The following is a 22,542-nucleotide window of genomic DNA, read 5'->3' on the forward strand; positions in this document are numbered from 1 at the left end:
TGAGGTACGTGTGCACCCCCTTCACCCCAGAGAGCAGAACCCAGGCACAGATGGGAAGTGCCGTGACAGATCTGCGGTGGATGCTGACCTACACCCTTTACTCCCCCTTTTTCAGACCACTTGCCCCCCTTCCTTCCCCAGCCCTCTGCAGCGGGCCTGGCTGTATACCCCCCACCACCCCTGGACCGAGAGAAGCACCCACGTAACAGCCTTATATTTTATTTAGTTAGAGTTTAACAGTGGGCGCCTTGCTGAGGGGAACCCCCCCACCCCTGAGGGCCGGGCCCTCGGCGCCCTCTTCCCACAATGCCCGGCGCCACAACACGGCCCCACGTGACCGGGGCGCCCAACATGGCGGCTCCCAGCGGCTGCCGGCCGCAGCCCGGCGGGCAGGGGGGCGCCGGGGCCGGGGCAGGACCTGGGGCCGCTCCGGCGGCGCTGCGGGGTCCCGAGGAAGACGCCGAGGGCCTGTACGTGGCGGTGGAGCGGTGCCCGCTCTGCAACACTACGCGCCGCCGCCTCACCTGCGCCAAGTGCGTCCGGGGCGGCGACTTCGTCTTCTTCGACGGCCGCGACTCGGAGAGGTACCGGGGGGCCGGGACGGGGCCTCGGGCCTGCCCCGCCGCCGGCCTTGACGGGGGAGGCCGCGGGGCTGCTCCTCACACGCCCCCCTCGGGACGGGGGAGGCCCCCTCGGGGCGGTGGGGGCTCGCCCGGGAGTCCCGGGGGGTGCCGGGAGTGGCCCCTCCGGTAACGGGGTCCCGGGGTTTGCTCGGGGGGTCCTTGTCCCCCTGAGCCGGGAGGGGGTGAGGGGGCCGGGGGCAGCCTGGGGGGCTGCGCCGGCTTCGTGAGCGGTGCTCGCCTGGTGAGGGATAAAGTGTGTCAAGTAATAAGGATTATAAAGAGTTTGGGTGGTGCAGTACCCCGACTTTCCCTTGGTTATGTCCGTACAGGTGTAACCGGCAAACCGGAGACAGCTCCGGACAGTTAAGGGCAAAAACAATGGGGCACTGGAAATAACGTCTCTGTTCTCAGAAGTATATCAAAACAGCGGTTAAAACAGTAGTTTCCTGAATTGTTAACCAAAATCAGGAAAGCATGCAAGAAAGCAGCACCTCTTCTTTTCGTTCCTGTTCATACAAATGGTCCTAATCGTGGGCCCTTTATAGAATCCAGAAATATTCCACTTAAGTTAATCACACCCCTTCCTGCCCCTTTTTGCAAGGAGTTGGCTCGGCAGGAGGGCTGCTGAAGGGGTGGTGGTCAACAAGACAGCCTCACTATGCGGTTCAGGTGAACATTTCCCCTCTGTAGCTCCTTTTCGGCTGCGAGACAAGCTGTCATTTCCAGCATGTCCATCCCAGATTCTTAAAAAGTCTGCCTAGTGCCGTCTCAAGAATAGCCCTAGTTTTTGGCTGTGTTTGTGGTCCTTGGTTTGTAGCTTCATTAACAGCTGCTGAGAGTGATTTCTTGAACCATTTTGGGAAGGCAGCGAGCGGTGTGTTGCGTGGAAGGGTCCTCGCACCAAACACTCTTCGCGTCTGTCTGCCAAATAAAAGAATAACCAGGGAAACAGTGGTGTCTTTCATCCTACCTTGGTTCTTTGCAACAAATCTAGGCAGTTTTTTATGGCAGGACGGTGTTTTCCTGCCATAAACTCTTTCCGTCGGTGGTTGCGCAACAGAATGCATGACTGGACAATGATGTGCTTGTCTTACATTTAAGCAAATTGACCTTCTCAAGCATAACCCAGGTATGGAAAGCCAGCTCACGTCTGGATCTGTATCTGGAGGAGTGGACCCTTAACCCGTGCCAAGTTTCATAAAAGTAGATGGGAGTGGGCACAAGGTGGCAGGCAGCATGAATCAGCCTGCAAAATTGAGGCCTGAGTCTGCCACTTTGATGGGTTTTCTTCTTTTGCCTGAGAGGCCGGGTCGTGGAACCACAAACTGTATTTTAGCCCTAAAATAGATGAAAAACCTGTGTGTGTGTGTGACTGCTCAGGGTTATCTGCAGTTTCCATGAAAAAATTGGGTTTGGAATTAGGAACATAAGCCAAGTATTTTTTCCTGCCCTTTCTGCAGCCTGAAGATTCTGGGTAACCGTCAGGCTTCATTACAGAAATCCAACCGCAGCATCCGTTGTAGCGGAGCCCCTGTCATCCTGTATTAACCAAGGCTCAAGAAGTTTCTCTACGCGCTGGAAAAGTGAAACCATAAAGAAGCAGTCCTAGCCAAAGCGCCGGAGGCAACAGCTTGTTTAAAAAAAATCTCTTACGTTCCTCATATCTTCCTCATATCAGTGACTGCTGTCACTGCATCCTCCCGAGATGCATTAACTGTCCCGATCATCTCTGGATAGAAAACGTTCTGAATGATTAAGCTGCGTTTCTTGATTGTAGGAAAAGTCCCCTTTGTTTTTCTCCTCCCTTTTTTCCCCTTGGTCGGGACCTTGGGCTTGCTGTCTGGGTAATCCTCTCTTCTGTTCTCCAGCCTCTGTTGGGGCAGCCCCCCCGGACGCTGCGTTTCCCTGAGCTTTGCATCTCCTGCTGCTCGAAACCCTCCTACAGCAACTTCGTGTTCCTGAAGTCATGGACTAACAACACGAGAACAGCATCAGCGTGATCGATTGCAGCAGGAAAAGTTCAGCGTAGGGACAGAGCTTCGGAAAGCTTGCATTTCTTGTTTTTTTTTTTCCAAAGATAACAGAATCACTGATAGTTTGAAAGCGTGCTTGAAGTGTTTTATCTGCATTGTATGATTAATCCTTCTAGTGACTAATAGGAAAGTGAGAAAGAAATAGCCCGGCACCTCAGAGGGCAGTTTTCGTTGTTTCCTCTCCGTGAGCAGCGAGGGGTTTCCGTGAATTTCTTGCGGTGTGAGCATGGCGAGGGAGGGAGCAACCTTTTAAACCGCGGCCGTGCGCCGTGGCGCGGTCGTGCAGGGACAGGTGCAGAGAGCTGGCTGGAGTTCAGGTTGTGTTTACTGGCGGCGGTGTTTAGTCGGTTACTTTGCGCCTTCTAGTAGTACCTGGGTTAATTTTAGATCAGTGTTACAGTCGGGCCTGGAGGAGGCCGGCAGGGTCATGACAAGGGCTTTGCTGAGCGAGCGGTGTGAGAAATTGAGCCGTGGGGTGCGCGGGGACACCCCCGCCTCCCAGTTGTCTTTTGGAAGTGTTACAGGCTGGAGGAAAACGTTGGTACCTCTCCTGTGAGAGGTCAAAGGGGGTTACCCGTTGTATCCAGTGATGTTCTACTCTTTTCTCGGGGTTTTTCTTCATAAGACAATAAATATTTTGAAGTTTTAACAGCAAGAATTGTTTCAGATTTCTTTTCATGGAACTATTTTATGTGCTAGTCGCTATAAAAGCTACAGGAGGACCGTTCACGTCTAACAAAAATCACACCCTGCACCTGTGACGGGGGCAGACTGAGGAGCTGTTAGGATTAATTAGCGAAACACAGCTACAATTAAAGATGAGTAGTGCGGAAGTCCTGCGGTAAAATGATCACCGACCTTCTTCTTTTCATTAGTAACGTGTTGTTCAAAGCGTCTTGTACATTTCAGGACACTCTTCTTCCTCCCAGGAGTTTACTCCAGCCTGTCACAGACATAAAGCCTCAGATCACATTTTCCCAGTGCGTTCCCAAAGCACTGAATTGCTTCGCTTTGTGTGTTTGCAGGTAACAAAAGCTGAAGACGATACAGTTGTGCCATCTCAGCCCGTGTGCTTTCTCCGAGTTGTGGTTTGTGATTAGGAGTAGTGGCTTTTTGAGACAGCGGAGTTTTCTCCTAGCGAATGGGCCCAGCAGTGGATGTACCTGTTGCTGTCCTCAGCTCCTGCAGCATTAATCAATTCCTATAGATTAGGGAGTCCTTCGTTCTCTTTTCTTTTCCCCTCTGACTCTGTACATGTGGAAATAAGCCAGGTAACCGCAGGAAATCTCAGGTTAATCCAGCCTGGAGGAAAAAGAAGCATCTGATGGATAATTTTAGATGCAGGTTTCTCCCCTTCTCTCGGTTTACATTTCATCATGGGAGTTTCTGTAAGAGTCCGTTCAGAGCTTTGTTTCTTTGCCAGATTGAAGGGCTGTGGATATACAGAGAAAAATGAGTTATGTGATGCAATGCAAATAAAAAAGGGGCTATGTAAGGAAATGGAAACGTCTGCTTAGGGGAGACCTGCTAAAGGAGTTGGTAGGAGCTGTTTGACACAGTTGCTGAAGAGCGTGGTGAGCTGTAATTCTTGCAGGCTTTCACAAACATTTCTGTCTTCCCTCACCAGCGAGAACTTAATTTAGTCCCAGACTCTTGACAGACCAACTTTCCACTAGTGTGCCGGACACGATTTGGGAAATCAGCCTCCGTGCCCGTTAATTAACCCAGCTTTGAAAAGAAGAATCGCCGAATTTCCGAGTGCAGCTGCGTGGTGTGGCCGAGTTAGTTCTGGTTGCGCCCGAGGTCGGAGGTGCAGGAGGTGTGCGTTACGGCGTCGTAAACACGAGTCGGTGCAGCGTGCTTGTGCAATTTCCACGATGACTGGTGGGTGAGGACACGCGGGACAGACGGATGACACGCGGGACGGACGGATGCTGAGCAGCCGGGCTCCGGTTGCACCGCATTCCTCAGGCGCACGCGTGGCCTCTGGCTTTTAGAGCAGCACCTGCGTTTGGGATTGAGCTGTCTTGGAAGGAAAACAGAGAGTTTTGGTCATCTGCGAAGGCAGCAGGTGGAAGTTTTGTTGTTGTTTTAACGCTGCTGTCATCTGGCAGGGCGATTACACACTTCGTAAAACCGAAGCCAGTCTCTGAGCTTTCGGGTTCCAGCTCTTCAAGGGAAGAAATGAAGCGTTTTGGTTTTGTGGGGAATCAAATCCACGGGGTTGAGCAGAGAGAGGCCCCAGATGCCATCCTGTCAAGGCTGGCTTACTCTATGATTCTCTCTAAATAAAGCTTAGATAGCCCTGAAATAAAGGACTTGGTGGGTTGTACGTGAAACTGTTAGGATGAAATAGTGAATTCTACGTGTTCTAGAGAAAAATATACTGAATTCTTTTTCCTTGCATGGATTTAACCCCAAGACACCCATTTGAGGGGTGGATCGGGATGGTGCTGTGGCACGGCAAGCACAAAGGAAAGTTGGGAGGCCATACATGGCAGAACACAGCACACACTTGCTGTTGTTAGGTTGTCTACATCCCTTGGCTGTCTCTCTTGCTGTTACCTTTGTCACTTCGTGCTTCGCTGTAATCTCTCAATATGCGTTGTTCATACACTGTTTGCTTTCAAAATGTTTCTCAATGTGCTGTGGAACATGGAGGTGGGCAGGACGTGGCTGTTCATATTCAGAGGATGGAAATGCAGGATGATGAACCCTAAAAAACTCCCTTCTGATCGCCTTTTGGCAGATCCCACACCTCACACATCCACTGGGGCAGACCTCAAGCAGGCATTTGGGTCGGGCACTTGTGATACCTATACACGCCCGGTAGAAACAAGTAGAAGAAGATGCAGCTTATGGGTGCTAATAATAATATAAGAAGGATTTGATTGTCATGTAAAAGTCTTGAGAGAGTACTGTCCTGTCTGGAACCATCACTGAGTAAAGTCTGAGACCCTTCCAGGTGGGAAGTGAGAAAATACAAAGCACAGCGTGTAAAAACCTGCACGTCCCTGTACCAGAGTGGGTAGTACCACTAATACCATCTAATGCCATCTTATGCTCACTGTGTTACTGTTAATTTCTCCGGTGATTAAAGGCTTTTCAAGCAGTGTATGTTTTTCTTTGTACACAAAATATTGATGTTTCTAAGCTACAAATCTTAGAGAAATAGAAGGTAGTTAAGGGTAATGCTTACAAGTTTGGTAATACAACATGCGGGTGTTTCCTCAGCTTAGAGGTTCTGTTGCTATTCCTGGCAGACAGGTGCTCTAGAATTCAGCAAGAGTTTCGTATATTGAGCTATTGCTTACAAAAATTAAGACAGATAGTTGAGGTTTAGAGACTCCCACAAGCTTCAGCCTTTTTACTGTTTCAGACGGCTTAAAATACCTTTGTGCAAAATAGCAATAAAAGCGTTTAATCTCTTCCAGGTTCTCAGACAAGAAAGAAAGGTTGATGCATCTTAAAACCAAACAGAGAGAATTCCAAAAACAGTAAGTTGTAGCCATTGAATGAAAATTAATTCTAAGAATTCTTTTTTTAAAAAAAAATGTCTCTGACACACTGTTGCTGGAGACAGATGTAGTCGAGATAAGTCAAATAACTTTCATTCATGTTTTTCCTCTAGTGTTTTGAAGGCCATGGAAGGCAAAGAGATAACTGATCAGCTGGTGAGTTATTCAAAGCATCCTATCATTTCTGAGCTCTCTGAATTGCTAGATTGTATTGTTTAAAGTTACATTTTACCTTGAGGGCATTGTGTTGCTTTCCTAAAAAGCCTGTTGTAAGCAAAAGCAAAACGGGCTCTGCAAGCAGAGCGCTCCAAACCGTCAATATTTTTAATTTACTAGATATTTGTTCAATAACTTACTGTACCAGTTGACTTTATACTAAGTATTCTGTTTCTTTGTGGCATTCTTCTGTGCACAAAACGGTATATGAAATATTTATTTATTGGACTGATTCAGTTCAGAACATCCTGCTCCTTTTGCACTAAAGCTGCTGGCTTTGTTGTTAATCATTAGTCAGTGTGTTGGAAATGGCTTGTGCCCTACGGTTGCCGAATGTTCTTTTGCAGAGATGGAAAATAATGTCTTGCAAGATGAGGATCGAGCAGCTGAAACAGACCATTTGCAAAGAAAATGATGAAATGACAAGACGTGAGTAATGCCGGTGCCTTTGTAACATGTCAAACTGTGCCTTAAAGAGGGAAAAGTCAATCGCAGTAGATGTTAGTTTTTAAAAATAGGGAATTTCCGAGGCAAATCACTGAGTGGACTTTACCCTTTTTATGCTTGCATTTTAATTAGAAAACAGTAGACATTATTCAGCTGGATGGAGATAATTCTGCAACAGCTTAAAAAGTAAATGCTTAGCAGCCTATGAATTTGGCTTTGTCCCTAGAGATGGCTTTATTCAGTGTAGCGTTTCTGATCGCTTCCTCTTGATAAAAAGGAGCAAACAGCTCTGCAGCTGTTACGGATTTCATCTAAGCGTTGAATTTTAACCCACACCTGTCTAGAAATCCTAAAAGTCCTGTTTGAGCAAGACCATCACCAAAATATGGCATAGGCTGCTGCGGTGCTAACATTCAGCAGCTTCGGTTTTGAAACTCATTGAATATTTTACACGCAGGAGACTTGTAGAGTCATTTTTCAGAAAAGAATATGCAGCAGTCCTTACAACCTATGTGTAAAGGAGAGATAGGAAGCATGTGCAGAAGCGTATTGACTGAATCCGGAACGTTTTAATGACTTGAGATTCAAGAGGAGCCATACAAAAAGCCATACAAAAAGCACAGGCGTGTAACTGAGAGTAGTTATAAAGGAATAGCGCAGGCTTGTAGTGATAACATCAAAAATGCTGAGGTGCAAAATGATTTTCATTTAGTAGGGAGGGTGGATAGCACAGTTTTAAATGTATAATAAAAAGATGAAGGAGTAGGCAAGCAGGCCAGTTAGTTAAGAGGAAAGAGAGTGAGTAACTGCAGAGAAGGCTGAAATATTCAGTGCTTTCTTTGCTTCATCTTCTAACAAAGGAAATGCGATCAGGTGTTTAGCCAGATTAAATTTGAGATTGAGAGAGGACTTCAGGCCAAGGAAAGAAAGCAGCCAGTTAAATATTATTTTGATTGTGTCTGTAGGGCCTTATCAGATTCACCTCAGGGAACTTAAGGAACCAGCAGCGGAGCACTTGAGAACACATCAGGGAGAGAGGATGTCCCAGGGAACAGAGTGGAAACAGCATCTGTTTGCAGGAGCCTTACACCGATGACACTGCCGTCCTCTTACAAGCCTCTGACCACCTTGTAGGTACCTAAGGTACCTAGAAGATAATTAAAAACAGTCAACACTTTTTGTTAAGAATAGGTCATGTCAGATCAACCCCTTCTCTGTGGGTCAAGTGGTGTAGTGGAGGAAGAAGCAGAAGGTGCAAGATACCTTGCTTTTGGGCTCTGTCTACCCCAAGATGTCTCACGAGCAAGCAAATAAATTAGTGCTGGATGTAATCGCTGCCAGGCTGACACAGACGGCTAGTAGGGCTACATTCAGAGCATGGTGATGCTCCTCCAGCAGAGGAGGTGAGGCAGGTGGAGCTCGGCAGGAAGCAGTTCCTGGCCCAGTCCTGTTTAATATTTTCCATAATGCCTTGCATGGTAGAATAGAAAGTGGAATGGAGGAACCTAAGGTGGATGACGATACGAGCTCAGCGGAGAACAGGATCAAATTCAAAATCGTGCAGGTAAATTGACTGCATCACCTGAAAGGAACAAAGGTAAGTGCACGTTGTTTAGGAAAGAGAACCACGTAAACCTGTGGTGGGGAATGCTGGCAAGATTTGACAGGACGGGACCTGGGGAATTGCAAACTAAATACCAAATAACAATCTAGTGCTGCTCCAGAAAGGTTCAGACCTCAGTCAGGGTTGTACTAACACGGGCATTGTATTTAAGAAGCAAGCGCTTATCCTGCTGTGCTCAGCAGTGGCGTTGCCCCAGTGGGAGTCTGGAGCCCAGTTTGAGCGATTTAGGTAAGATACAAATCAACTGGAGAAAGTCCAGAAGGGAACGTTAGGAATAAAACACAAGGAGTGGCCAAGAAAATTGCTGTTTGGCTTAGTTTAAAAAAAAAAAAAGGAAGGTGAAGAAGAGCGTTTTTTCAGTAGATAGAAGATTATTATGAAGGGGATAATAACTAATTGTTCTCTTTAGGCTGTGAAGAAAGGAGAAGAGGAAGTCAATGTGAGGAATTTAACCACCTTTTCTCAAAATGCAGCTCTGAAGGTGGCAGAATGTTAGAACCAGCTGGGGAGTGGAGCTCGTCCACTCTTCCGTTATTCTATGAAATGTATTAATACTTAAATAGTTCTAATCCGCAGCTTTACTACGTAGCCAGTACATCAGGAGCTCTACCTGGTTCACTCTTAGGGAGGAGACCACGTTACAAAATGTGAACAGGTCCTTTCTCTTCTCTCGGATGTGGTGTAGATGGGTTTACTGAAATAGGAAACATTTCTAGATCATTGGGCTCCTGCTCTTTCAGCTGGCTCTCCTGGGTACTTGGAGAATTGGTGCTTCTTAAAATAAGGTTTTAGATGTGTGTGTTTTTTACCTTCTGCCTGCAGAGAACAATTCAAGGAGGTGATCTTGCGAACGCCTGGCATGGCTCTCTGTTGGGCAGAGACCAGCGTGCCTGTGCGTGCGTTTAGCAGGCGATGGGAATGCGTGGGGCGTGATGGTGTCCTGAAATACTTCTGAGGACAAATTTTTAATTGCCTCGTAAACTGGGTCATAAAGCGGAATTGCTGCGCTGAAAAAAGGACAGTTGTTTCTGCAGTGGGGCTGCTAAAGAGGAAACGTGTTCGCAGTGTTCTCCCTGCCTCTCAGATAATTGCTGTTGGCCCTGCAGATAAGGGAGCTCGCTCGCTGCAAAAAGTAGCCTTGCAAGTAGAACATGAATGAAAATGGAACAAACAGACGTTTTATTCCTTCTTTGTTTCGTATTCTCTGTGCAGAGGGAGAGCTTGGGAATATGAATGCAGGCATTAATTGATTTTCTGTTGATATTACAGGAGTGCTTAAAAGAAACTGAATTGCAAGCTGGTACTTAGAAATTCTTGGTACTGTTGAGAGAAAAATTCTCCTGCAGTTCCTCCAACAGGGGGTCCCTTATTTTATGGACCTGAGGATTATTAGTTCCTACCTGCCTGGGGAAACCACTCTCACCAGCTTTGATTTGGGTCTTTACATCTCCCATGTATGAGATCATCTTTCCTACCAAACACTGATCAGATAGATGAGTAGAAGTAACTTCTACTAAGTTATTAGAAATAACTTATTAGTTATAATAAGCTGTTATAGTAATATAATGGCTATTTCAATATATAATTTCAATATATAATATATAATGGCTATTTCAGCAGTCCTGGGCTCCCTGTTTCCAGACCAGGGACCAGCCGGAGCTCTGTGCAGTTCCAACTCTGCAGGTGAAAACCAGGAGGAGCAGGGATGTCCCGTGCTGACCGAGCATGGCTGGGCACATACCAGGGGGTGGGAACCAGTCTTGGGTCCCATTCTTCGTATGTAACTTCAGTTTTTGTGCTTCCCTTCTGGGAAAGCTGATGTTTTAATAGTCTGTAACGTGGCTTCTTGGAGTAGCAGATGCCACAGAGCATTGATATTGTAGCTCTGGTCTCAACTGTGCCTCGCAATCAAAATACATCAGAAAAATGATGTCAGGCTTACTGCCTGCCTTCTGTGCAAGGGGCAGTTAGCCCATTTCTTGATTACAGGAAAGCGAGTAGTCTGCTGTGCTCTAAGAGAGCATGACTAATGCTGTTTCTCTTCAGCCATAAAAACTGAAATGGAGCGACTAGTATATGGGGGCTCTTATTCAAACTAGGGTACATTACAGTTTTTAAATGTGCATTTGGAGACATTTTCCTGTGCTTTTGAAAGACCGAGGCAGTTAACTCGCCCTCTGCAGCACCATATGTTTGCAGAAGCGTTACTGCAGTGAATTATTTTATAGGAGAATCAGCAGATGCTCTTGAAGAATTTTTCTTCCAACTCCTAGCGTGCCTGATGCATGGAGGAAATTTAGGCGGTTGCAGCATTTCGTAAGCGTAACCACATTTGCCATTTTGTGACTGGAAAGGGAGTTTTCCCTTGTGGTAAGGAGAAGCCTGGGCCACTGGGATCCAAGTGCTTTAAGAGGACGTATGTTAGCAAAAGCCCGGATAACATAAGCTAATAGAAGCAGTGGTGCCAGAAACTGTGAATGGAGATGCTATCTGCACTTGATTTTGGCTGCAAGCAATGCGTGCCTTTTTGGCCAGCGTCGTGCAGGCATGTACAGTCAAGCTATTTCTGTCAGGGTGATTACCCCAGAAGTTTAATTAAACTGTGAAATCTTGGCTTTTCTGCTCCAAATCCAAAAATAGCTGGGTGAAAGATAGGGAAAGATTAACTCCGATTTCAGTCTCTTTTGTGATATTCAGAAAAGATTAAGAAGTTGTACCACTTAGCAGCTGGAAAACGTTGATAGTGAGGCAGGGTTTTCTGTTTTAAGCTGCTGTAGATCTTGTTTTCTATAAATATTAATCAAGCTTTTCTCGGGCTTACTACAAGTACCTCACAGCTCATTTTCCAAGGCTAACATCTGCTGCTGTCTTCACAGATGCAGAGGGGCTTCTGAGAATTAAAGAGGAGAACCAGAAGCATTATCGCAGGGCTCAGCGGCATCAGGAGAAGAAGGAGAAGATCCAGAGGCACAACCGCAGACTGGGAGACTTGGTCGAGAAGAAAACCTACGACTTGAAAACCCAGCACGAACATCTGGCAAACCTTCGGCGGACGCATATCCTGGAGCTAACGTCAGTCATATTTCCCATCGAAGAAGTGAAGACAAGCATGAGGTACGGGAGGCTTGTCCTTTTGGGCTCGTTTTTCCTAGCTTTGAACACTCAGAGGTGAGTCATGTAAGTCTAAGCTAGACACTCTGGCTCCCTTGGCATCTGTGGGGAGAAGGAGGTGGTTTCCAGAGGCGAAGCATCTGACCTAAAGGTAGAAGTCCAGAGTAGAAGAATGTGGAGGTGTTAGCATCTCCCCACTGAGAGATCTGAGGTATGTGTCCACTGTTAACCTTAAAAAAAGATCATTAAAAATCCCAGAACAAAGCAGTTTGGGGAATAAGGAGTTCTGCAGGAGTGTTTCTACAAGCGTTTTGCTCTCAGTGAAATCTGATTAAATGCCTGCCAAGTACGTTGGCGATTGTATTTTTGAACTTCTTTTAAAAACACCCTGTTCTTCTCTGCGTGCTCCAGAGATCCTGCAGATGTGTCTTCTGAGAGCGACAATGCTATGACCTCTAGCACTGTGAGCAAGCTTGCAGAAGCCAGGAGAACCACGTATCTCTCTGGGAGATGGGTGTGTGATGACCACAACGGGGACACCAGCATCAGTATCACAGGGCCTTGGATAACCCTTCCGAATAACGGAGATTACTCAGCGTATTACAACTGGGTGGAAGAGAAGAAGACTACACAAGGACCAGGTAAGGAGCCAGGGCAGAATTAAAGAAACACCAGTACAGGGATTAGTCCACTGAGAGCCTCTTCTGCAGGAAATGCTCGTTGGGACCCAGTGCAGAGTAAAAGAGAGATAAAGTTAATTATTCACAGTTTTGACATGGTTCACATGCTGTCGATTTAACAGGAATTCCAAGAATTACTATTTTCTACCGGCTTCTGACAGATTTCACTGTAAATGATTGCCGGATTCGAGCAGTTCTCAGTACTGACAAATGACATTTTCCAGAGTAGACTTCAGTAACACATTAACACACCCACTGAGGCTTCGTTTATAATGAGACTTTCACGATGTTTTTATTTCTTTTAGATATGGAACATAATAACCCTGCTTACACCATCAGTGCTGCATTGTGCTATGCAACCCAGCTTGTTAACACTTTGTCTCTCATACTTGATGTAAATCTTCCCAAGAAGCTCTGCAACAGGCAAGTAAATGCAAGCCTCTAAGAAGGCGGATCAGTGACCACTTCTGAACGATCTTAGTTCAGTTTGGTTTTCTGAACAAAGTCATTATTTGGAACAGCTTTTATGGTAATAGCTGATGGCTCCCCCCCCCCCTTTTTTTTTTGGTGCAATTTAATTTCACAGGGAGGTCTAGAATTTAGACCACAGTTAATCCTCCCTCCCATCCTCTCTTTCTGTGTCCTGAGAGCACAGACCAACCATCGCAGTTCAGAATGACAACTTACCAATCAATTTATTTAGCGTCCTCATACTGGAATGAAATATGACAGTGCATGAATAGCACTTTTCATTTTATGAGACCCTACTGTGCTTTACAAACTCCCAGCCCAATTCAGCAGCTCTTAGTCATCCGGAATAGCTCCACTGCATTAAGAGATGTAGAACGAGGCCTTATAATATGGCATGAGAGCAGTGTAATTCTCTTTGAGCTAAAACGCTGATGGGGAACGTAGCTGGCTCTCAGACGTTTGGGAGCATGCGCTTCTATAAGCCCCAGTTGTGATGAACAGCACTGTTAGGTTCTTAAGGTCTACGCAGAGCAGGTGGGATCCGTACAGAAGTTATTCTGAGGAAGCTGTGGGCTTGGTTCAGCTTCCAGGGGTCTCAGCTGTGCTGCTGAGATTCTTATAAATTTTTAAAATAGCAGTGGCCAAAGTGAGGGCGCAAACGTTGTGTAGGGCCTCTGCAGTTTTTTATGCTATTATTTGGTTGCTCAGTCATTGCAGGAAGAAAAGGTTGGGAACAGGAAATGAGGCAAGATTTAAAAGGAGAACCACAATGGCTTGGCCACAGTGGATCTTTGAGTTTGTGTATGGTTCACATCACCTGTCCTGCTGAAACCAGTGAGATTAGGGCAAGCTGTGCTCGTTGATAAAATTCCAAAGGTCTCACGAGGTGAAAAAGCGATCTCCTGAGCACTCTGTAGCTAGTTGTACAGCTTAAACAAGTGCTCGCTGCAAAGATGCTTACTCCAGGATCTGTTAGGAAGCCGGGGTACAGAATGCTGATGTCTCCAGGAGGTGCCCTGTCACAGCCTGTAGCTTTGTGCATACGTGTGTGTGTGGTCTTTCAACAGCGAGTTCTGCGGCGAGAATCTCAGCAAACACAGGTTCACGCGAGCAGTGAAGAAGCTGAATGCCAACATCCTTCACCTTTGCTTCTCTCAGGTAGGGGGAATGAATGTATGGATTCTTTAAATAGCTTTTAAAATGTTAACTGTACCTGCAGGTTTCCTCCAGTAGCTGATCATGTCTTTTTTTTTTTCTTACCTTCTCCATGGTAGCATGTAAATTTAGATCTGTTGCACCCACTGCATACGCTCAGGAACCTAATGTACCTGGTGAGCCCAGACACTGAGAACTTGGGCAGGTAAGAAAAGCAGTTTGCGAACACACCTGTAAGTGAATCCCTTTTGGAGTTACGCGTTTGCATTGTTGTTCATGAGGGAAATATATTTTTTTCTGCTTCTATTCTGCTGTATCTATGGGTGAGTCCTCAGCACATCAGGCTGGTTATAAGGAGGAGGCAGGAAAAGGCAGAAAAAGGGGGTTCTGAGGAGGAAATCAGATTTCAGAGACATCTGTATGCTGTGGTTCTGCATGGAGCAGGCTCAGCTGGTGGCGTTATGATTGACTGCATGGGCTTGTTTCTCCTGGGCTCAAAAGCAGGAATTCCTTCCCTCCGGAGGACAGCAGCACGCATCCCAGGCTTTCCCGAAATACTTTCAGTCAATGAGCACCCTAGGCCAAAGTCCACGCTCAAATAGTAATAATTTCTATGTACGTTAAGATTAAAGACAACTTGCCTGTTAACTTAGCATGTGATGAAAAGAACATCAGTTCCTGTAGGCTGCGCACGCCAGGCTCAGTACTCTTCCTTTATTTTTACAACTTAAGTGTAAGAAAGTCAACATTGATTTCCTCTTGGGATAATCCAGTCGCTTGTGCCCGAGACAGTCTGCAAATATTTGTTTATTCTACTGCTTTATTCCCCCTCAAACACACGAATGTTCTGACATCTACTTTTCCACTTTGTTCTAGTGTACAGGACTAGTTTTATTTAAAAACCTGCAATATGGAGCTGAATTCATGCCTCTACAAACTTACCTTGTGTTCAAGTACACCCCTACTTAGTCAGCCCAAAGCTGTGGGGAGCCAACTTAGCTCAGTTTGGAAAAAATGATGTGCTTGCTGCTGCTTGTCTGAAAACAAGGAGAGGGCAGGAAACACCCAGAGAGTGAAGCACTGTGTCCTGGAAAGCAGCTGCTGTAAAGGATAAGTGCCACAGCGGACAGAAAACTGAACCTGATGGTTCCTTACGATGGGAAGTAAAAGGCCTGGGCAGAGAGATGGGTCTCACTTCGCATCAGTTGGGTCCGCATGGTAAAAGGAGAGGTTACAGGAAAGTGGGAACATCAGTGCAGAAGCTAGCCAGCACTGAGGGGAACAGCTTAGTCCGTATAAAACGCTTTCATCTCTCTAGAGAGGAGATTGAGAGAGGGCTGTGGCTCAGGACAGGGGGAATGGTGGAATGCCTTGACCTTTCCTAGAGAGGGGGTCACACGAGATGATCTAATGCACCCTTCTGGCCCTAAACCTGATGACTGTCTTCCTATGTTGCCTTATTAACCAAACCGCTGTGCCATAGGGCAGCGCTCTCCTTCCTTTCTGTGTGATGAAAGAGGAGCGAGTGTTTACCTTTCGTTTCTCAGCTGTCTGCGAAGTTTGCAGCAATCAGCTGGTTTTATTTTCCTTCAGACTTCTAGGCCTAGAGTTGCCTGATAGCCTCTATGAACTACCATTAATTTAATACATATACATATAATACATATAATTTTATCAAGCTTTGATTGTTTGGATTCAAATTTTCTGTGCTAAATTGCTGCATCAGGCTTCCCCATAAGCTTGGAGAACCACAGTGGAGAAACCCCGTTACCCACGTTAACTTCTAGCTCGTGTTACGCTGAGAATCTGTAAGCTTTGTGCTCTGGACTGAAATTTGTTTGACAGGGACCTGCTTGCCTTGGGGACTCGGCTTTTCACTGCCTCCGTGAACCCCTTGCTTTCTCTGGGGGCTGCTCACAGGCCTCTGAAACTGTCAGCGGATGCTTAGTAAAGATCTTTTGGATTTGGTCTCCCTGTCCTCTGGCGCAAGGCTGAGGGCCTGGGCAGGATGCAGTTGCCTCTCCAGCCAGGCAGTGGCAGCAGGGAACTTGGAGTCAGTGACAGAAGAGATGAGTTTGGCCAGGACCTCTGGAGATCTTATCCAAAGCCCCACTCGAGGCAGGGTCAGGCGGAGCAAGTTGCTCAGGACCGTGTCCAGCGGGGTTCTGAATATCTCCGACGACGGAGACTCCACAACCCCTCTGGGCAGCCGGTGCCAGCGTTTGACTGCTCTCCCTGTAAAAAAAGATCTCGAGATCTTGCTGGGGGCGAAGCGCTGCTGCGGGAAGTGTGTTAGCGAGCTGTGCCAGCTGTGTGCTGCGGGCTGTGACCTACACCCTGCCCCTGGCTGGCAGAGCTGGCCCGGCCGGAGCTAGCGCTAAAAATAAAAGCTGCTCCACGTCAAGCCGAGATTCCCACCAGCGGAGCTGTGAGTTGTTATCGATAGCTTTTTCTTTTGCGTGTGCGCTTCACCGTCCACTGCCAAGGTAAAAGAGCTCTTCCGCCGTCCCTGCTCCATGGACTGGAACCCAGCGATCGCTCCCTTGGCTGACCGCCGTCCTTTCACCATGGTCATAGCGCAGTTCTCTCTGTAGCCACCGAGTTTCTCTTTGCCAGTTTGCCAGTTTTTTCTCTTTTTGCCAATTTTTTCTCTTTGTCTCTGATAAAGACAGAGGTGTTTGAATTCCGTACCGTACCCATGACAGAGCAGGCTGCTTTGGCACGCCTGGGACTCGCACCGGTGCAGTGACAGTCCCCCTCCTGCACGGTACCACAGGGCTGACAGCGTTGTGTCCATGTTCACAGGTCTGGGCCTTTCGAAATCAGCGCTGATCTCGAAGACTCCATGGAGTTTGTGGACCCCAGCGCCGCCGGCGAGACGGATGAGAGCGGAGACGAGCACGTCAGCGACGAAGAGACGGACCTGGGGACAGACTGGGAGAATCTGCCGAGCCCCAGGTTCTGCGACATCCCCTCCCAGCAGGTGGAGATGCTGCAGAGCCAGAGCACGCAGGCGTCTCAGCCCATCGCCAGCAGCAGCGCTGGCGGCATGATCTCTTCTGCTGCTGCCTCAGTGACCTCGTGGTTTAAGGCGTACACTGGACATCGCTAACGAGCACGGGAAAAGGATCGTAGGGTGTGAGGAAGGAATCCCTCCCCAACAATGCTGTAGTAAACCTTACATATTCAGTTAAGTAGTGCCTGGAACAAAGAAAAGGTCAGACTTTACATTTTGTAAACCCGCAGAACCTTTTTATTTACCCACGATGACTGTGATGGTACCCTTTTGTAAATTGGCTCGCCCCATCCTTCCGACGGGTTCTGTGAGGGCACTTCGTGTCTCGGTTCCGTCTGCATTGTTGAGTGTCAAGGAAGGAGGACCCAGCAGGCTCCAGCTCTACTTGCTAAAGAAGAAACGGATTTTGGAGTGTTTGGATCCGAATGAGCACAGAGGGAAGGCTGCTCAGTGTTCAGTCAGGACAGTGGTGCAAATGCAGTTCACGTTTTCTTAACTCCTTACAGGGTTTATGTTTGCGTGTTTTAAATCTGTCTTGCATAATGCAGAAATGCGTATTTCTAAATTTTTTTTCATTCAGGACATGAAAATTATGCATTTTTAACATGTTTTCTAATCTCCGTTGCCATATTTTTAATACAAAGAATCAGCATGGGCAGGAATTCACACAACAAATTGCTCTTACTTTAGGTTTGGTTGTGGATCTTTGTCCAGTTTCGCCATAGAAAACTGGCTCGTTTCATGCTGTTTCCACTGGTAGGCAGTCTGAAAGTTTCGCGTTGTGCTGCCCAAAGCACACAGGCTCTTTACTCCTGGTATCATACACCAAAGAAACACTGGACATTCTCTAAGCTAGACCCACGTTGACGCCGATACAGGTTTGCAATAATATCCATCAGTTACACCATGTTGCCACTTTTTAATAGTAGAAAAACCTCATTTCATGAAGTCACGCGTTCTCCACACTACATGCGTTGTGAACCCTGTTGTATTTTATGTTTCTGCTGGGGTTTGCTCCTTCCCTGTTTACTGAATGCCAAGAAGTTGATTCCATTTCACTGCAGAAACGCTCACAGCGCAGCTGGCCTGCTTGTAAAACCACAGGAGGCGTGATACTGACAGATGCGTTCGCTAACAAGTGCTCCCCGCTTCCTCTGCCTCGCGGTATGTATGACTTAAAGATGGCTCTGCTCGGCGAGGCTTCCGATTTACGGTTTACATTTTATAGAGCTGGGACGTTTTACTTCTCCGCGGGGCAAACTCGTGTAGAAGCATCCTCCCACCCCTCCGAGATGGAAGATTTCAGCCGGTCTTCCCTGCCGCTCCCCCGTGGCGATGCAGCTGCTGGCGTGGCTGACGCACAAGCCACATGCCTGGCGTGCTGGCACATCCGAGGCAGCGTCCTCATGCGCGGTGGAAACCCCAGCTGCAGACCGCCTCACCCGGCCATCCCGTTCTCTGTCGAGCATGTGGAGTTTTTTGGGGCGTTTTGGGACAGTTTTGGGACGCCGTGGGTCCTCCCCAGGCCAGCCACCACTGCCACCTGGCTCCACGGAGGAGCGGGTGGAAGAGCAGCACCAGTGCTAACGCCCCTGTGCCCCGGCGAGCTCCGCAGCAGGGACACCACCTCAGTACTGTGCCTCCCCGCCCTGTCCCTCGTCCAGCAGCTCTTTCTCTTTGGCAGTGGGGATCCGTTGGTGGTGTTTTTTTTCCTGGTGGTAGCTGTTTGTTGGGTTTTTTAAACCAAAGACCCTGAGCTGCGCACTGACAGCGTGCGTGTCGGTAGGCGAGGGCCCCCTCGGTGCTGCCATTTGGTTGGTCTGAGCCCAAGGTAGGGTCGCGTCGGGAAACAGGTAAGAAATCAGCCGAGACCCCGTTGGCTACTGCGGTCTGAACTGGGACCGTGCCCAGGACAGGGGCAGGGGGAGGAGGCTTCGGTCACTGCCCAGCTGACAGCACTTTATTAAACAGTCGCAGCGACCGGACCCGTCGCAGCTCTGAGCAGCCAGCACATAGCAGTACTGTGTGTTGGGCTCTTAGCATTGCACAACCCGTTTTGGATCCTCATTTATTTTGCACTGGACCCCACCATAGAGAGATCTTCCCTCCTTTTTTTCTTTTTTTTTTTTTTAATACACATTTCAGTCGCTGTTTCATTGCTACCTTTGTGCTACGTGGAACCCTAAAGGCCAGGCCCTGATTCAGCTTTGTATGCTGTCCTTGACTTATTTAGGGGAAAATAAAAACAGCACCACGAGAACCTTTTAAGCCATATACTTCGTACCCATCGTGTTTTCCAAATAATTTATTTCCAACCATGTCCTACTCTGGAAGTGCACAACGGCACTGTGAGGGTGTAAAAAATGCATCGAGATAGCTCCTTTCGAGAGATGTTTTTGTAACAGAATAGATTGTGGGTTTTGTTGTTTTTTTTTTTTAAAGTGTTTTGCACATGTGTAGCTAAGGAAGAATTAAGTGTGTGTGTCCAAACCTTGAGTGCAATCGACAGGATTAGTTTTCCAGGTTGTTTGGGGGGCGAGGGAGGGAGGCAGTGTCTGTAATTAGAGATAGTTGGAGACAGCCAGCTGAGAGTTTACAAAACACTTTGCGTAGCACGAGTGCAGGAATTTCAGTGCAGGCCGTGACTTTTGTCCGTGAGCAGTGATCTGGCGTGGCCCACGCGAGCTGCCAAGGAAGAGCCTGATTCAGAGCCCAGCCCTCGGCTGAAATCGGGTGCCTTCGGCGGGTCTCGGATGGGACGTGCGGGGCTGGGTCGTCACCTGCAGAAACTCGGGGCCTCTCTCTGCAACTTCCAAACTAGATGTAACTAAACACAATTTTTTTTTCTAAATTTTATTGTATTATTGCAATAAATCTTTAACAGTATTTTTTTTTTAAGTTGTGTATTTATAATTGTTACTTCTGTGTGGTTTGTCTTTAAACATGCTGGGGAAGTACACAACAATTTCCAGCCTTCACCGCCTCCCGGGCACTGGACCTGTTACAGGGCCATCATAAAGCAGTAAAATATGCAATGTGAGTATAAAAAAAAAATACTCTTACATAAAATAACTGCATCTCCAGGGGGGCAGGCAGAGAAGTCCTGCGAAGCGCACACGTACACCTCTGTACTTGTAGACTGATAAATCGCCTGTAGGCCGGGCTTTGGACTACTCCAGGGTTGGGTGCCAATTTTTTGTACGTTGCCAAATGCGGGTGGGGGGTTAATTTGTTATTTCAATTATTTGTTATTTTGGTTGGTTGTTATTTTAGTTACTTGTTATTTTAGTTATCAGGTTATTGCTGCACACAAGGGAGCGCGGTCCTGGCTACGGGGTCATTGTGAAAGGCCGGGAGTGTGCGTGCGAAGGCAGGCGCTTGTCCTGACGGTGAAGGAGGGAGGCGAAGCAGCTGCCCTGCTCCGTTTTGGGGCCAGCAACCCTCCAGGGAGGACGGATACCTGTGAGTCCACAAATCGCTCAGCTGAGCGGTGACGGGGAGCTGGTGGGCACCGAAGAGCCCTGCTCCGGGGAGCAGAGACGCAGCAAGGAAAGGGGAAAAGGTGCAGAAAGAGGCAGGATGAGCTCAGCCACAGCCCTCAGCCGGGGGCAGTTTGCTGGTGCTCGGAGTCCCCCGGAGTTTGACGACCACTTGGGAACGACAGAGGCATTACGGACGTTTCTTCACAGGCAGAGCTGGAAAGCCAAAGCCAGCCCCGGCTCCAAGCGCTGCGGGCAGGGAAGTCGACATCTACTGAGTCCTCTAAAGCCAACGCTGAACATTTTTTAATATCACCTCTTCTGGGGGGAGGAGGTGCTCATCTCACATCGGCTGCTCCCCGAACGGCCTCTGAAGAACCAGAAACCTACCCCTGATGTTGCTGCTTTTAAGAACTTTTTTAAAAAGCAAAGGCGCCTTCAGTACAGACCACTGCTAGATGCTAAAGTTTGTTCTGCGGAGCAATTTTTTACTCATAATGCTGTGCAGCAGGGATCGTTCAGCAAATAACATACCCAATGATGTATAAAACAGCCCACGTTACTCAACCAGCCTGGGGGCAGGGCGGGGAGGACAGCAAATTGTCCTCCGCCTTGAACCATGAGGGACAAAAAGCTCCCGGTGCCACTATTTCATGCTCCGTTTTCCCCTCTGGCAGCCTTGGTCAGCGAAGGTGACCAGAATCTCACACCCCCGTTCCAAAAAAAATGACCTCACTCGCCCCTTATCTAGTTACAAAATATTTTCCTCTGCTGCTTCTATTTCAGCCTCGCGGGGACTTTCCTTGCGGCTGTCAGCGCCGCGCGGGTTATCGCAAGTTTTCCAGAGTCTCGGGTGGGGGGCAGGAAAGCTGCCTCTCCCCCCCCCTTCCTTAATGGAAACGAAGCTGAAGGGCTTTGGTCCTGCTGCTTTGGGCAATCCGGCTCCCTCCAGGAGGTTGCTTTGCTGCTCGTCCCGGTGCAGCCTGCGCCCCGTTAGGGAGCGAAGGCCCAAGCGAGCAGGGGATCCTGCTTTTCCTCTCCCGGCTGCTTGCGAGGCAGCCGCGCCCTCCTTCCAGCTTTCTGATTTCATTCCTGCCGGTTGTCAGAACGTCTGCTGCATTGCAGAGAGCGGCGCCGGGGAGGGGAGCCAGGCGGTGGGTACAGCAGGGAGGGGAGGCGAAGCAGCATCCCTCGTAACCTGCCCTGAACGCGCTGCGCTCACCCAAACCACATTGCAGGCAGCAAGGGCTCAGTTTTCTTCCCCACGCACTGCTAATGGCAAGAATAAAAGCACACTCCTTGAAAAACAAAACTCTGGTCCCTTGAAACAAGCTGATTCACTCCGCAAGCACAGGTGAAGCGGGGACACGGGCACTTCTCCCAGCGCCAGCGCTCCTCACCCGTCGCACCTTGTGGTCTCGCACACGAGGTCAGGGAACACCGGGCTGCGGCAGGAGTTGCTGCAGTCGTGGTGAGCGCTTCCAGGAGCCCGTCCTTGCTCAGACAGGGCAGAGAAACGGCCACGGCCCCGTGTGCAGGGAGAGGAGGGACTCGCCGCAAAGGCACGCGCCTCTTCGCTCACCTCTGCAAAACCGCAGTGAGCTGGGCATGAGGCGGCTGCTGCTGGCACACGGTGCTGCGGGAGGAAGGTGTTCGTGGAAATACGCCGAGACAGCGCGCTCAGCTCCCATCAGGAGCTCACGGCATTACCACTCACCGGCGCTTCTGCCCCAAAGCTTCCCCGGTCTGCTGAAAGCGCTGACTGCGGCGCCAGAAGCAAGAAGCCAGAGGCTGCAGCCGAGCTGGGCCAAGCGCTGCGAGGATTCCTTGCGCAAAGGAAAAAGGCGGAGGGCAGCAAACTTCCAGCAAGCCCCAGTAATTCACCTTCGGCCCCCCCGGCCCCAGGCTCCATCCTCACGCTGAGGATGCCGCCACCTCAGGGAAGTGCGTGCCAGGGCAGAGAAATGGGACTCCAAAGGGAGAAGCTAACAGCAGAGAGAGGAAAAACGTGGAAGCTGAACGTTAGAGCAAGGAGTTCTTCAGGTAATGTAGGTGGCTGGTTTTACAGAGGGTTATTTTTCTCCAGGAAGCACACTGCAGGCCTGAACTACCTCACAGCACCGGGCGTCTGCCTCGTGTTTTACAGGATTTTTATTTTGGGCGTAGAAG

General features: G+C 48.5%; 1 protein-coding gene across 1 annotated transcript; it reads left to right on the plus strand.

Moving 5' to 3' along the window:
* Positions 1-305: 305 nt before the first annotated feature.
* ATG14 (autophagy related 14) lies at positions 306-19,780 on the plus strand. Its single transcript, XM_080593811.1, has 10 exons — positions 306-584; positions 6,091-6,153; positions 6,288-6,330; positions 6,738-6,819; positions 11,338-11,575; positions 11,984-12,213; positions 12,558-12,679; positions 13,795-13,881; positions 13,998-14,083; positions 16,684-19,780. The coding sequence occupies exons 1-10, from the start codon at positions 307-309 to the stop codon at positions 16,988-16,990; spliced, it is 1,536 nt and encodes a 511-aa protein (XP_080449937.1). The 5' UTR covers position 306; the 3' UTR covers positions 16,991-19,780.
* Positions 19,781-22,542: the final 2,762 nt, after the last annotated feature.

The sequence above is a fragment of the Anser brachyrhynchus genome, assembly GCF_964034855.1.
Source record: "Anser brachyrhynchus genome assembly, chromosome: 5".
NCBI lineage: Eukaryota > Metazoa > Chordata > Aves > Anseriformes > Anatidae > Anser > Anser brachyrhynchus.

Bases quoted from the DNA above. Each gene is read 5' to 3' on its own strand.
- ATG14 (XM_080593811.1), top strand. From the start codon at position 307: ATGCCCGGCGCCACAACACGGCCCCACGTGACCGGGGCGCCCAACATG. The intron at 6,154-6,287 runs GTAAGTTGTAGC...TTTTTCCTCTAG, and splicing joins CAGAGAGAATTCCAAAAACA to TGTTTTGAAGGCCATGGAAG. The intron at 6,331-6,737 runs GTGAGTTATTCA...GTTCTTTTGCAG, and splicing joins AAGAGATAACTGATCAGCTG to AGATGGAAAATAATGTCTTG.